General features: G+C 41.7%; 1 protein-coding gene across 3 annotated transcripts in view; it reads right to left on the bottom strand.

Moving 5' to 3' along the window:
- Window positions 1–15,537, bottom strand: part of vill (villin-like) — a 28,964-nt gene that overhangs the window by 1,019 nt on the left and 12,408 nt on the right. For 2 of the 3 annotated variants that reach the window (XM_034200465.1, XM_034200466.1), the window contains 13 exons: window positions 14,341–14,546; window positions 10,943–11,021; window positions 10,751–10,849; window positions 10,024–10,177; window positions 9,322–9,422; window positions 9,096–9,233; window positions 7,199–7,357; window positions 6,009–6,188; window positions 5,382–5,527; window positions 4,596–4,740; window positions 2,752–2,940; window positions 2,036–2,104; window positions 1,480–1,761 (listed from right to left, as the gene is read on the bottom strand). In XM_034200465.1, coding sequence (XP_034056356.1) covers window positions 1,480–1,761; window positions 2,036–2,104; window positions 2,752–2,940; window positions 4,596–4,740; window positions 5,382–5,527; window positions 6,009–6,188; window positions 7,199–7,357; window positions 9,096–9,233; window positions 9,322–9,422; window positions 10,024–10,177; window positions 10,751–10,849; window positions 10,943–11,021; window positions 14,341–14,546 — 1,947 coding nt within the window. The remainder of the gene's footprint in view (window positions 1–1,479; window positions 1,762–2,035; window positions 2,105–2,751; window positions 2,941–4,595; window positions 4,741–5,381; window positions 5,528–6,008; window positions 6,189–7,198; window positions 7,358–9,095; window positions 9,234–9,321; window positions 9,423–10,023; window positions 10,178–10,750; window positions 10,850–10,942; window positions 11,022–14,340; window positions 14,547–15,537) is intronic. The other variant, XM_034200467.1, reaches the window with a different exon arrangement.

A 15,537-nucleotide genomic window follows, 5' to 3' on the forward strand; every position in this document is an offset into this window, starting at 1 on the left:
TACTTATTGCCTGAGATCTCATGATGTGGTTTTATTAAATGCTAGGACTGTCTTAGGGAAGAAAGCTTTTAGTCATGCAGCTCCACTAACTTGGAACAGTCTGCAAACATGTTTAAAACTCAGCTGGGTGACATGCTGTTTGATACTCATGGTACCTGTCACTGTAAATAGAGTTTGTAAACTGTACATTATGTTGTATGTCATCCTTATTGTTGTTCTGTTGAATTTATGTTACATGTGTAACTAATGTCCTGCAGGTCACCCTTGAAAAAGAGATCTTTTGATCTCAAGGGGCTTCACCTGGTTAAATAAAGGCTACAAACAAACAAACGAGTAATTAGCTGAAATCTGGCATAATTAATCTCTTCTCTTCTGTGAGATTAATGTATTTGTATGCATTACATTACATGACACTTGTTAGACGCTTTTATCCAAAGCGACTTACATACATTCAGTACTGTGGACAATGCCCACAGGAGCAATGGGGTGAAGTGTCTTGCCCAGAGACACAACGACATGCTGACTGCAGTGGAACTCGAACTTGCTATACCCTGATTCAAAGTTCAGCGCACTAAGTTCAGCGCACTACCCCACTGAGCCACAGCCTCCTGCATATCCTTGTTGAAATAAATACATAATACTTATCTCCTTTAGTCATGATGCATATGTTTTAGTTATTTTGTGTCTCTCTGTAGACAGTGCATTGTCATTTTGAGTCTGTATGTACATTTTCTTTATAGGAAACCACAAAGAAGGGCTAAGAAAATGCAGGTATTATTTTGTAAAGCCCCGATGTTCCACTGTCATTCTGAATAAAGAGCTTTACTAATCATGTGTTTGTGCTTTTTATATCATAACCTTATCATTCGGTGCACATACTACTAAATATTGGATTACCTTTCGGAGATATTCAATTTAGAAGACTCTTAATAGATCTGTAGTTAAAAAAGCAATCAGGACATTCTTTTAACTGGCTCAGTAATTCACACAATTAGTGTAATAACTTTTTCTTTGTCCCCATGTTTACTGAGCAAAACACATTAAAAGCCAGTTTGAAGAGGTGAGTTTTTGTACGTTTTTTTAAGGTGGTGATGCTAAATTAGCGTTTTGTCTCCTACACTTCTCAATGTCGAGGAAGGATGCTCCAGAGCCACTTTTTCAAGGATGCATCGAGTCCTGCCGAAGGACTGTTCCAATGTCCAGGATGCTTGGAATTCTACCGAGGCCGGCGTCCTTCGTTGCGGGAAATTTCGAGGCTAGGACGGATTCTTGCCTCGCTTCTGAAGGATCTGACTCGGAGGGACTTGTCCTACCAAGGAAGCGTCCTCGACATTGAGAAACACCCCCTGACTCTGCACCCACCTCTCTCAGGCCGACAATTGGAGGAAGAGAGTAAATGCAAACATGTGCGTTCTAGGCAAATGATAATAACATATTAAAGTTAGCGTTTTGTCTGCTACACCCTGACTCTGCACCCACCTCTCTCAGCTCGGGGTCCACGGCAGCCGGCAGCTCGTCGGGGGTCTTGTTGACGAGGAGCTCGGGGGCCAGAAAGATGGCAGAGCCTCCAGTAGAGGGGGAGGAGGGGGAGAGGGTCACAGAGGCTGAGTTTCTCTGGGTGGACGGGCTGCTGGGGGTGGAGGGTCTGGGGGACAGATCCCCTCCGTGGATCCTGTAGGCCGGAGGGGAGCTGGCGGGGCCTCCAGGAGCCCCGTATCCCCCCCCATCAGCACTCTTATTGAGATTAGTGTTGTTCAGATCCTGCAGATAGGTGAGGGAAATCATCATTCTGGTGGTTTTTACATGACATCTGGGAGAAAACGTCTAAATTGTAAGCTCCATATTTACAATTAGGATATTAGTTAATAATTAAAAAACGATTGAGATTAGTGTAATGCAGGATCATTTTTTTTTACATGACATCTGGGAGGAAATATCAACATTGTAAGCATTCACAGATTAGTATCATATGTACCATTGGGGTATTAGAGCATGGTTAATAATTAAAAGGGATTAGTGTTAATCAATCACTTACAACAGTGATCTGTGACAGAGATGCTGGATCACTCAGCTGTTTTTTCATCTCCTCATAGGAGTTGCCTCCCTGTTGAGAAGATCGATTGAGAATGGGTCAGCATGCAGGGTTCAACAATCCATGAAATCATCATGTGCTTTCTTATGTCTGAAATGATTCATCAGCTGTGTCTCCTCTCAGTCATCTGTTAATGTCATATACAGTGATTTGTCACCATGCAGCTTTCTCTTACTGAGAGTAGGGTGTCCATTTTTAATTGGCCCTCAGCTAATTCAAAAAGTATAATGAAATATGGCCCACAAATGAAACTTTTGCTTGTCTTGTATTGTACTTTTTAAATATATCTGTAAACACATATTACACAGTATAGTGTTCATGTGTTGATAAGCCCACTTTCAGTCAATTCAAATAGATCTAACAAATTTAAGTTGATAAGAAAAAAGCCCAATAACTTATTTACATAACAACCTTTCCTATTTCCTCTTATGATAAGCAATGAGGCTTTTCTTGTAAGGAATGAGCTGCTAAAAAAATTAATTAAACCCTATGGAAAGCTGTCATAGGCTGCAGCACAATTTACTTACATTTTGCTGACTTATAACTCAACTTATGAGGCAATAAACCTCTCCGCTAGTGAGTGGCCCGGCCCTTCGTATGTTTTTCTGTGTGGCCCTCGGAGAAAAGAGTTTGGACACCCCTGCTCTTTACAAACTCACGCTCCACTTGTGAGGGTCCCAGGCGTTGAACCAGCCGGTGAAGGTTGGCGGTTCGAATCCCTGTTTGACGAAGAGCACGGGTGTGTCGGGGTCTCGGCCCGCAGGGTGGGTCCTCAGGTAATCCTGCGCGCTGTTCCACGACTCCTTCGTCTCGTACTGGTTCGCTGAGTTCCCGACCCACAGGAAAATCTGAGGGGAAGTGGGAAAAGATGGAAATGTTAATATGTAAATATGGCAAGCTTATTTATATAGCACCTTCAACACAAGTGCTTTACACCAATGGTAAACGTTAAGAGCATTCATTAATAGTGCAGCGGAAACACATTGGTACTAAAATGGTACCTTTTACTTCAATACATGTGTTTAACAGGTGAAGTTTGTGGCTATATCTGAAGCTTATCATGCATTGTTTCCTGAATATTATTCTAAGTTATTTCTTTTTTTCTGAAAAATTGAGTCCTGAAGCATTTAATGTTGTTTATTTTTGTTTAAAATTGAATAAAATCTCCTAGTGGAATATTTCAACTTGTTTTTATTATTTGTTAGGGTTACCAGGGTTACCAGGGTACCAGTTACTAGGAGTCTAGGGATTACACGGCGTATCTGACAGAGACGTATTATTATTTATAGATAAGACTGAATGTATTGATCCCAATTTGGGACATGTTTTCGTCACAGCTGCAGGTAAACAAGGCATTGCACAGTTTAGAGTAGAAACACATTTACAGTCTGTCTGAAATCTGTCTTTAAAGTCTCTAAACTTAATTTCTCTGCTGCTGATTATTCAAATTGAAATGTCTTGTTTTTAATTAGTGTCTCCTGGCGAGAGCAAGTGCCAGAGTCGGTCCGGTGGATAAGGAGTCAGACCGGGGACCAGGAGCCGAGGCTCTGAACCGACAGCAGGTAGGACTGCGTCACACAACCGGGTTTAGTGTGTCTGTGCATCACTAACAAAACACAAAGGGTCAATTCAAAAACTCCAAAGTTAATAGGGTCTATAAAAGATCACCTTTGCGCCTATCCAAAACTTCAGAAATTGCGTCAAAAACGTCCGCTCGCGTCGCGTTGATTTTCAATTTAGCAGAGATCACGTGAGTAGCCCGAAGAGTCAAGCTAGCAACTCAGTTAGCTTGACGGGCAATTTCCAAGTCCTTTTTACATGCAGCGTATTAAAGACATTACAGATAACACGCCTTACTTTTACCTTTAGCTGGAGACGTTGTTGCTATTACATGTGCGCGTGCGTGACGGTACCTTGCGTGCCCTGCGTGCGTCTGGAGCAGTGCAGTGGACTGGCTTTTTGTCAACTCTATTTTAGAGATTTATACAATAACCTAGGGATACACAATCTGACAAAGGTTGTGCAAAAATACCACAGACCTCATAGTATAGTAATATATGTATATTTAAAAAAAGGCTGCTTTATTGATCAATTAAGAATAAGATACACATTTGTGGCTAATTAATAGATAAATAAATGGGTTAGCGTTTATATCCACGCAGCTGAAGTTGCTTTAAATTTAAAAAACAAATAAAACCACAGATTTTTGTTTTTGTTGTCATTTGTTTTGGTGCTTACCTTTCCTCAAAAGTGTGTATTTATATAATTGATATGTATTATCTAAATAATATGAGTTTTCAAGGAGCAATAATCCCATAAAATAAATAAATACTAAATAGTATTTGATGACCTTAAACTTTCACCTTCAATTATTATATAGGAGGTAAAAACTTCTTAAAATGTACAAAATAACTTTATTTGATCACTTAATGACTTATTTCCCACATATAACCTTTTATTACACTCTGTAGGTCTTCAGAAAACTTGATGTCTCCCCCCTCACCTCCTCCCAGGTGTCCAGCAGCATCACGTCCTCCTCGTCCAGGTCGCTCTGGGCGAAGTCGTCCACCTCCGTCATCCGGAACTTTCCAATCTGATTGGAGCATTCAAACAGCCGGGGACTGTGGGGGGGCTCATCCTTCTGCAGCCTGAAACACACAGCTCACTGTAATCTCTGTGTGTGTGTGTGTGTGTGTGTGTGTGTGTGTGTGGTGTGTGTGTGTGTGTGTGTGTGTGTGTGTGTGTGTGTGTGTGTGTGTGTGGTGTGTGTGTGTGTGTGTGTGTGTGTGCATGTGTGTGTGTGTGTTTGTGTGTGTTTGTGTGTGTGCATGTGTGTGTGTGTGTGTGTGTGTGTGTGTGTGTGTGTGTGTGTGTGTGTGTGTTGTGTGTGTGTGTGTGTGTGTGTGTGTCCAGACTACATTTCACATGGCATTGGGCATATTCCACTGACCTTGATATAACAATAATCCATGCAGATTTAAATGTAAGCTTATTAATGTTCCAAATTTAGAGCTTTTTTGGACGAGTCCTTGTTAACAGGCTGTTGTTATTGTTATTTTGTATGCTTTACATAATATAATACATAATTAAAGAACAACAAAAGCTTGTTTGAAGGCTCAGAGTTATTAATATCTGTGCTGCAGAGTATTTAAGCAAAAAACATCAACTAGAGTCCAATTTAATAGCAAAATAAACCATCTCTGGAATATGTATTGTTGAAACTAATATATATATAAAATATGTTATAACATATTTAATGGATTGGAGTGTTGCTGATTTCTGTGCTCACCTCTTGTCGTTGGCATAGGGAGCCTTTCCTCCCAGATTTACCCAGAATTCAGCTGGCTCCTGGCCCTCCATCACCACCTGCTTGTCCTGTTTGGACAGCACATCAGACATGGCCCTCCCCATCACCCTCTCATCCCCGCTGCAGCCCTGCACACACACACAAGCCGACAACACACACACATTATGTTAGAACAATCTCACTTGTCCCCGGCTTGAGCTTCAATCTCAGGATCCATGTATTTGTGATCCTCTCCAGAATGGAAGTAGTCATCACATACAGAGCATCAACTAGTTCCTGAACAGTGTCCTTCACATGCTGATATCCAAGAGAGGGAGTCACACAGTCACAAGATGGAGGAATAGAAAGCAGTATTCAATGTTTACTTCAGATTAGCTCCACGTCAGAAATGAGCATGCTTGATGTCTCTCTCCATAGAGGCTGAATCATCATGTTAATCACATAGCTATCATATGCCTCAAACAGTCCTGATGCTCTTCTAGGTAATCACACATCCTGTCATGTTCACAGCTACAGTTGGGATACCTTTGTTATCATGTTACTCTCATGTTGGAAGAGAACATTCACAATTTTCCCGTGTGGTTTATCCAGCTTGTGACTGTGACGTACCTTTCCGTACCACAGGAAGCATATGTGGTCGGTCTTCAGCAGGAAGACGTCGTTGGTGTTGAGAGACGAGGCCCTCGAAGGCACCTCCGTGGCCTTAGTGTTCATCTCGTTGGTCCCTCTGACCTGGAAGAGCCTGGCCCCGCCCTCAGGGTTAGCTACACCAGGTCGGCCTGTACCACCCTACACACACACACACACACACACACACACACACACACACACACACACACACACACACACACACACACACACACACACACATATATTTGACTCAGATTCAGAATCCATAATCACAGAAAAGATCAAAGAAAGTCAATTAAGACATCACATGATTGCATTAAGCAGGCTGTTCCAGTAGATCTGAAAGTAATACTGTGGTGTCACAGCAATTACAATAAATGCCTGTTTCTAGTATTTTTTTGGAGGAATTATTTGTATCAAACCATATAAGACTGTATAAAAAACGATGTGTACAAAGTCCCTCATTTACTGTTCCCTAAAACCTTCACTGAGCCAGGATTTTTGTCTATTCAATCATGAATAAATACAATTAAAAGAATCCTGGCACTGCTCACTTTATATACTAAAATAAAAAGTGGAAATTAAAAACACTCCGTTACAAGTCCTGCATCTTACTATAGTAAAAGTACAAAAGTACGAAAATACCCCAGTTCAGAATCATATTTATTAAATGACTGGATTATGATTATTGATGCATTAACGTGTTCATCAAGGTGGAGCTAACTTAAATTACTTTATACACTGCTGCTGGATATCTTAGCCTATTATCATAAGTCAATGTTTATTTATACGTTTGTTTATATGTTATATTAGCATATATTCTGAGTATGTAAAGTAACTAATTGAATCAAATACGGGAAGTGGAGTAGAAGTATGTAAAGTAACATTAAATGGAAATACATACATGAAATGCATATGGAGGATGGACAATGTAGGATGAACTTTCTTATGGAGCGATTCCTCCTCCAGCCATCTACTTAAAGGGGCCCGATTATACTCATTCTTGTGCCTCTCCTGTGACACGTTTCCATGCTTTAATGTTCAAAAAGCTCTTTATTTTTTTACAGGAAACGGAAAACCCCAAAAGCACAATAGGGACACTTTAAACCGCACACTTTTTTTGCACTGGAGCATTTGTTATCTGTCAAAAAATGAATGCAAATCTGTACCTCAAAGATGACGAGTTTGCCTTTGAAAATAGCGAGGAAGTGGCGAGGCTCCTTTCCCATGACCACCCTGACCTGCACCGGCGCTCCATTGTACTTGTTATCAACGTCCACAGCCTGGTAGGCGCTGGCTGTGATCTCGTCTTTAGTGGCGTGACGGCCCTGGTAGGAAACGTAACAAATTGTGTTTTCAGAGCCAGAAAAGAGAGATTAAAAGTCCCCTATTATGCTGTTTTTCATCAATATATTACAGGTCTCGTTAGGGAATAATTTGCTTAGGTATTCAACCTTCGACACAGTTCATAATTTTCTCCTCTCACTGTCTCCTTTCCTACGGCATAGGTCTACAGCCTTGGGTATTGCTGCCATCTCTCTTAAGGAGGGGCAGCTCATTGTTGTTGCCAGTCTGTGACAGAGCACAAGCCATGAGGTAGTTTACTGTTCAGGGACGAAGGTTCCCTGGTGCACATTCCTTCCTATGGACGACAGCTCTAGTTAGATTCAGGGTCCATAATGTTTAGTCTCACTGATAAAGAATGTTGATTATTACACTCCGAACTAGTTAAAACCTCGAGCTACAGAAGAGTTCTTCAGAATTGGTTTGGCAACCGCTGTGTCAACTCGTGACACACCACCTGTCTTCTCAATTCTCCGGCCGAGGCTCCAAATAAACCGTCAGTGTTTGCCATCAAAGCTCCAACTCTCCTCGTGTCTCTCTGAGTCCTGTTTCCAATTGCTTCAGAAGTTTCCCCCACAGGTCTCAGATATATACAAAACCTGTCTCTGAAGTGTTTGGCTCCAAACACCAAACAGATCATTGCAGCATTACCCATAATCCCCTCTGTTTCAGCCCTGTTTCCAAAGTGCTGATTCTCTGTCTGTTACTTCAGATGAAAATAAGGAGGCCCTCCCCACGCCCCTCTGAGAGAGATTTGGTTACAAAGAACTCAATGGTGCTCTAGGAGGAGATTCAGGTGATAAGGGGGGGGGGGGGGGTTACCTTGGTTGCTGATTGGCTAATGGTTACACAAGACAAAACATCGTTATGACATCATAAAGTGGCCCAAAATCTGATCAGCTCATTTTCAGACAGTTTTTATAGAAATGGATCAAAAAGAGAGAGAATCTTTGTTCCTGAAACTTTCAGAGTCTCTTTCCACAGAGGGGACACATGTTGATGTAGAAGAGACATGAAGAAGAGGGGACACATGTTGATGTAGAAGAGACATGAAGAAGAGGGGACACATGTTGATGTAGAAGAGACATGGAGAAGAGGGGACACATGTTGATGTAGAAGAGACATGAAGAAGAGGGGACACATGTTGATGTAGAAGAGGGGACACATGTTGATGTAGAAGAGACATGAAGAAGAGGGGACACATGCTGATGTAGAAGAGACATGAAGAAGAGGGGACACATGTTGATGTAGAAGAGACATGAAGAAGAGGGGACACATGTTGATGTAGAAGAGACATGGAGAAGAGGGGACACATGTTGATGTAGAAGAGACATGAAGAAGAGGGGACACATGTTGATGTAGAAGAGACATGAAGAAGAGGGGACACATGTTGATGTAGAAGAGACATGAAGAAGAGGAGACACATGTTGATGTAGAAGAGGGGACACATGTTGATGTAGAAGAGACATGGAGAAGAGGGGACACATGTTGATGTAGAAGAGACATGTAGAAGAGGGGACACATGTTGATGTAGAAGAGACATGAAGAAGAGGGGACACATGTTGATGTAGAAGAGACATGGAGAAGAGGGGACACATGTTGATGTAGAAGAGACATGGAGAAGAGGGGACACATGTTGATGTAGAAGAGACATGAACAAGTGGATTTTGCATAATAGGTGACCTTTAAAACAAGGGAAATGAGCTCACTGAGGGTCCTGACCTGCCACATGTAGAGTATGTACTGCTGATGGTTGGATATCTGGTATGTGTACAGCACCAAGTAGCAGTCTCCTCCATAAAACTGCCCGTAAGTACTGGGGTTAACTTCAGCCAGCTCCAAGTCCTCGATACGCCACACCTGTCGCAGAAAGGAAGATTTAAAAGCGAGTCAGCAGGTGTCATTAAAGCTAGGATTTAGTTTCTGTGGATTTATTGTTTTACTCCACCTTCACATCTCCAGATCCGTCGTCCACCATGCGCTGCTGTGCCGCCAGCTCGGGGCGGGCGTGGAGCTCCATCACATCGAACTTCACCTGCTCTACCTTTGCTGTACGGAGAGTGTTTAGTGTCAAAAAGGTGAATAAGACGTTCAAATACAGTGTTTTTCTTTCTTCCAGCAGCTCAAATATCTTTAGTATCTCAAATACTTCAACAGTGGGTCAAAATGACTCCAAACAGCTGCTTGAACATCTGCAATTCATTTCAATATTCAGTATTGTTAACATGAATCCACCCCTATGACCTATATGGCATGTTTGTCTTTGTTGTTGCAATACAAAAATACAAATAAATATAGAAGCACAACATAATTTGTAATCATGAATCATACACTGACAAATTGTTGAAATTAAATAAAAATTGATATTATTGTGAATCAAAAATCAGATTTCGACAATAAATCACAGTATCAGGAAATACATTGTAAGAGCCGGAGAAAAAACAGAACGAATATGTTACAAAAATGTATTAGCATATACAAAATAAGGAGAAATATTTACACATAATATAATTGTACAAGAAAACTTTAGATCTTTAGATATTAGATCTTAAAGGCGAGGGTTTTCCAGATTTCTAAAGAGGGAGAGTTATACAGAAAGTTGAAGCTTCATGACCCAGATGTGTATACAGTATATTTAAGGGGATGTTACCTATCTTCCCCATGCTGTAGGCGGACCCCAGACCCTGAGTCTGCCCTCTGTCGCTCCAGGATTTGAACATGTGTTTAAACATGGCCGACTCCCCTCCCTCCGTCATCACCTTCACGCTGGTGCTGGACGGGTAGTTCTTGGCCTTGATGTAACCCTGGGAGAAGAGATGATGAGTTATTATTTATAGGTTATTTATCCTAGATAGATAGATGGATAGATAGATAGATAGATAGATAGATAGATAGTAAGATAGATAGATAGATAGATAGATAGATAGATAGATAGATAGATAGATAGAGGTAGATAGATGGATATATAGATAGATTGGGAATTGTTTGCGTTGCAGCAGCATAAAAAACAAGGCAATGTACATAAGGGAAATTAAGACACAAGAAATAAACAGTCCAAAATATTTCTGAAATAGAAATAAAATAGCATTAAAAGGTTAAAAAGTAAAAAATATATATGTGGAAATACAAATGTCCAGTAAAAAATGTAATGCAGGATATTATTGTGCAAGAAATTGATTATTCAATATTAAGTCCAGTTATTAAGAGAAGCTCTGGAGCAGAGATAGAGATAACATCTGATCCTTTACAACAAACACTCTATGCTCTTTCTAGGTTTTTACTAACACTGTAATCCTGCTATCCCCATTTCTATCATGTAACTGTAAGGGTAACTTTACTGTACCCTGATTACCCGTTACATGTAATCTATTACTCACCATCGCCCGGTTCAGAGCTTCCTTCCTCTCCTCTTTAGACGCCTGTTTCCCTTTCCACACCATCACACTGGAGCCTCTCTGGTCCAGGATGTAGCAGTCCTGACGGAGAGAGGAGAAGAAGAAGAAGAATGAGAGAGGATCTACTTTCTCTCAATCTCTCAGGAACACGCTGGAAGGATTAAAGAGCGTTACAGAGGAGTGCAGCAGGTCCTGGGTCAGAGGCTGCGTCGCCACTTCTTGAACCACCAGATTCCCGCTGTTCTCAAAAACACTGATGAGGAAACACAAGAAAGAAATGTGTCATTCAACGTCTCCCCGACATGTTGCAGCAGTGATCCAGCAGATGAATAATAGGAATAAGCTTTATTTGTATAATAATAAGTAATTAAAACAATAAAAACCCAAATATACGGAGCCCTGGAGGGTTCATAGAGAGACAAATAAATAAAACGTGGCCACGTTTTACTTTCTCGTGCGCACGCTTTAGTAACTCGTGCGCACGAGTTACTAAAGCGTGCGCACGAGTTACTAAAGCGTGCGCACGAGTTAATAAAGCGTGCGCACGAGTTACTAAAGCGTGCGCACGAGTTAATAAAGCGTGCGCACGAGTTACTAAAGCGTGCGCACGAGTTAATAAAGCATGGCCTCGTTTTGTGTGTGTGTGTGTGTGTGTGTGTGTGTGGGGGGGGGGCATTTGTTTATGATAGTATCGTTCGTTCCGGTGCACTCCGGCAGGACTATAGCACATCGAGATTAAGATTAAACACATTTCTTTCACTTGGGAATACACTTAACTATGGGGAACCAGATTTGTTTAAAGTACTGTTCGTGGTAATTTGAAAACAAATGCTGGTGGTGTCGGATACACACGAACACGCACACAGAGCGGAGCTGAGCACACACACACACACATCATGCGCCCCGGTGACAGGACATCTCCTTCATAAAGCGAGGGGGAATACTCTGGTAGTTCGATGTGTGTATAGGTGTGTGTGGTTAAACGTAGCAGCCTCGATCTCTATTCAGCGGTTCTAATGAAGGGAAACGCAGTGAAGTAAACAGTAAAAGGCACAGCTCTTTGCAGCTGGTGCTGCTCTTCTCAGATTCTGCTGAGTTACACGTTACTGCCTCCACGACGAAGCCAGTTCAACAGACCCTGGACCTGAATATGTTTGAGTTACCCGGCTTAACTGACCCTAACAAACGCGATGTCGATAAGCGGTCCTACGAAGCTGGTTATCAACTCAGTAAATCAACCAGGGTTTCTCTGTCCGGCTGAGAGCGCGTTCATGCGAAAGGGACGGGGTTAGCAACATTTGACCAATCACAAACATGGAGACGCGTGCTGACAGCGCAGCGTCATACTTCATGAATGAATAGTGTAAATAGCCAATCCTGCTTCGTAGTACAGGCCACTGGTGCCGCAGAGATTTCATAAAGTGAAGGAGGTTTTCCTTCTATAAAACAGCTGTGGGCAGCAGATACTGTGAGTCACGGACAGGAATCCCTCAATTTAAATAAAACGAGGCCACGCTTTATTAACTCGTGCGCACACTTTAGTAACTCGTGCGCACGAGTTACTAAAGCGTGCGCACGAGAAAGTAAAACGTGGCCACGTTTTATTTATTTTTCTCTCTATGAACCCTCCAGGGCTCCGTACAAATAAGATAATGATAATAAAAATAAAATGACCAACTAAAAAGATCTGTCTTCAGCCGAAATGCAGTCCAAAGTGCTTCTCAGAAGACCGTTGACACCTCTTAACATAGTCACAGAACGTTGATACCACGTAGAATACAGTTACCAGTAAAAGAGCATAGAAGAGACATAGAAGAGACATAGAGCATAGAAGAGACATAGAGATATATATATATGATATGTGGGGTTCCTCAAGGCTCCATCTTGGGGCCTCTTCTCTTTAACATCTACATGCTACCACTGGCTCAGATAATGAAAAACAACAACATAAGTTACCATAGCTATGCGGATGACACACACATTTACGTAACAATTTCACCAGGAGACTATGCTCCAATTCAAACACTGAGTAAGTGCATTGAACAAATCAATGACTGGATGTGTCAGAACTTTCTCCAATTAAACAAAGATAAAACTGAGGTAATGGTTTTTGGAGCCAAGTCAGAACGTATAAAAGTTAGCGCTGAGCTTCAGTGTGCAATGTTCAAAACAACAGATAAAGCCAGAAATCTAGGTGTAGTCATGGACTCTGACCTGAGTTTCAACAGTCACATTAAAACAGTTACTAAATCAGCCTACTATCACCTAAAGAATATATCTAGGATTAAAAGACTAATGTCACAGCAGGATCTGGAAAAACTTGTCCATGCTTTTATCTTCAGTAGACTCGACTACTGCAATGGTGTCTTCACAGGTCTCACTAAAAAATCTATTAGGAAGCTGCAGCTGATTCAGAACGCCGCTGCTCGAGTCCTCACTAACACTAAGAAAATGGATCACTCCTGTTCTGAAGTCTTTACACTGGCTTCCTGTGTGTCAAAGAATAGATTTCAAAAATACTGCTGCTGGTTTATAAAGCACTGAATGGTTTAGGCCCAAAATAAATGTCTGACCTCCTGCTAAATGATGAACCATCCAGATCTCTCAGGTCTTCAGGGACTGGTCAGCTTTCTGTCCCCAGAGTCAGAACTAAACATGGTAAAGCAGCGTTCAGTTATTATGCTCCAAATATCTGGAACAAACTCCCAGAAACCTGCAGGTCCGCTGCAACTCTGACTACTTTTAAATCCAGCAAGAAGACTTTTCTTTTTGTCGCTGCTTTTAATTGAACTATTCATATCTTAGACTGCACTGTAACTTTTATCCATGTATTTTTTTTTCTTTTAATGTTTATTTTATTAGCTTTTCTTTTTAATGACTGATTTTAAATGCCATTTTCTTAATGTCTTTCATTTTTTGTAAAGCACTTTGAATTGCCTTGTGTTGAAAAGTGCTATATAAATAAACTTGCCTTGCCTTGCCTTGCCTTGCTTAGAGCATAGAAGAGACATAGAGCATAGAATAGACATAGAAGAGACATAGAGCATAGAAGAGACATAGAAGAAAGCATAGAGCATAGAAGAGACATAGAAGAGACATAGAGCACAGAAGAGACATAGAAGAGACATAGAGCATAGAAGAGACATAGAAGAGACATAGACATAGAAGAGACATAGAAGAGACATAGAGCATAGAAGAGACATAGAGCATAGAAGAGACATAGAGAATAGAAGAGACACAGAAGAGACATAGAGCATAGAAGACACACAGAAGAAAGCATAGAGCATAGAAGAGACATAGAAGAGACAGAGCATAGAAGAGACATAGAGCATAGAAGAGACACAGAAGAAAGCATAGAGCATAGAAGACACATAGAAGAGACATAGAAGAGACATAGAGTATAGAAGAGACACAGAGCATAGAAGAGACATAGAAGACATTTATTTTTAGAATACAGTTACCAGTAAAATACATGAAAAGAGCATAGAAAAATTTGATTTACGACAATAAGCAGTGCATTAAAGGAGGAGAGTGCAGACTGTGTTGACAGATTGAGATGGATCAGATCTTACTGGTAGAGCCTGACGCTGGTGTTCTGCACCTGGTCCGGTCTGTCGTCAGGGAGGGCCTCCTTCAGGGGCCCGGCCCTCTGACCCAGCACCGCCATCAGGACCTTCATGAGCTCCGGGGAGTCCTTCTCGTCCCCCCCCTCCACCACGCCGATCTGAGCCCGGCCCCCCCGCTCCCGGTCCCGGATGTCCTGAGCCAGCAACACCGCCTGCACACATGAACACCCACTTTCCATATTAGAGACTCTCTTTTTCATTGTGTTTGCAGTAAATCGGTTTATACAGTTCTTTCTTTAAATAATGAAATATTGATATCACGTTAATAACACACAGGTGATAATATTTAGTAAATCATTCAGTGCCTCCTAAATGATATATATTTATTTCCACTTCCTCCCTTTTATCAGTTCATCCGGTTGCCTTTCCATGAGTCCATTTTTTTTAATCATGTAATTCATTTGCCTAAAAAGGACTAAATGCACCATAAATAAAGGTTATACCATTTTGACGGATTGTATTATTATTTGTAATTATTATTAATTATTTTATTACAAAAACACGACTTGGATAGTTTCAAGGCAGGTCACTCCACAGAAACTGCTCTCATTGCTGTCACGGAGGAACTGCACACTGCCAAAGCAGCATCTCTCTCCTCTGTCATCATCCTGTTGGACCTGTCTGCTGCATTCGACACGGTGAATCATCAGATCCTCCTTCGCACGCTCCAAAAACTTGGAGTTTCAGGCTCTGCACTTTCCCTCCTCACCTCATACCTCAAAGACCGTACCTACAGGGTGACTTGGAGAGGGTCTGAGTCCGACCCTTGTCAATTAACTACAGGGGTCCCTCAGGGCTCTGTTCTTGGTCCCCTCCTCTTCTCCTTGTACACAAACTCGCTCGGATCTGTCATTAGCCCGCATGGTTTTTCTTACCACTGCTACGCTGACGACACCCAATTAATTCTGTCCTTTCCCCGCTCAGAGACCCAGGTCGTTGCACGCATCTCTGCTTGTCTAGCTGACATCTCTCAGTGGATGTCTGCTCATCACCTCAAGCTCAACCTTGACAAGACTGAGCTGCTCTTCCTTCCGGGAAAAGATTGTCCCACTCTTGACCTAACAATCAACATCGGCACCTCAGTTGTTTCCCCGACTCAGACTGCAAGGAATCTGGGTGTGACCCTAGATAACAACCTGTCCT

Source organism: Gymnodraco acuticeps, unplaced genomic scaffold (genome assembly GCF_902827175.1).
Source record: "Gymnodraco acuticeps unplaced genomic scaffold, fGymAcu1.1, whole genome shotgun sequence".
NCBI lineage: Eukaryota > Metazoa > Chordata > Actinopteri > Perciformes > Bathydraconidae > Gymnodraco > Gymnodraco acuticeps.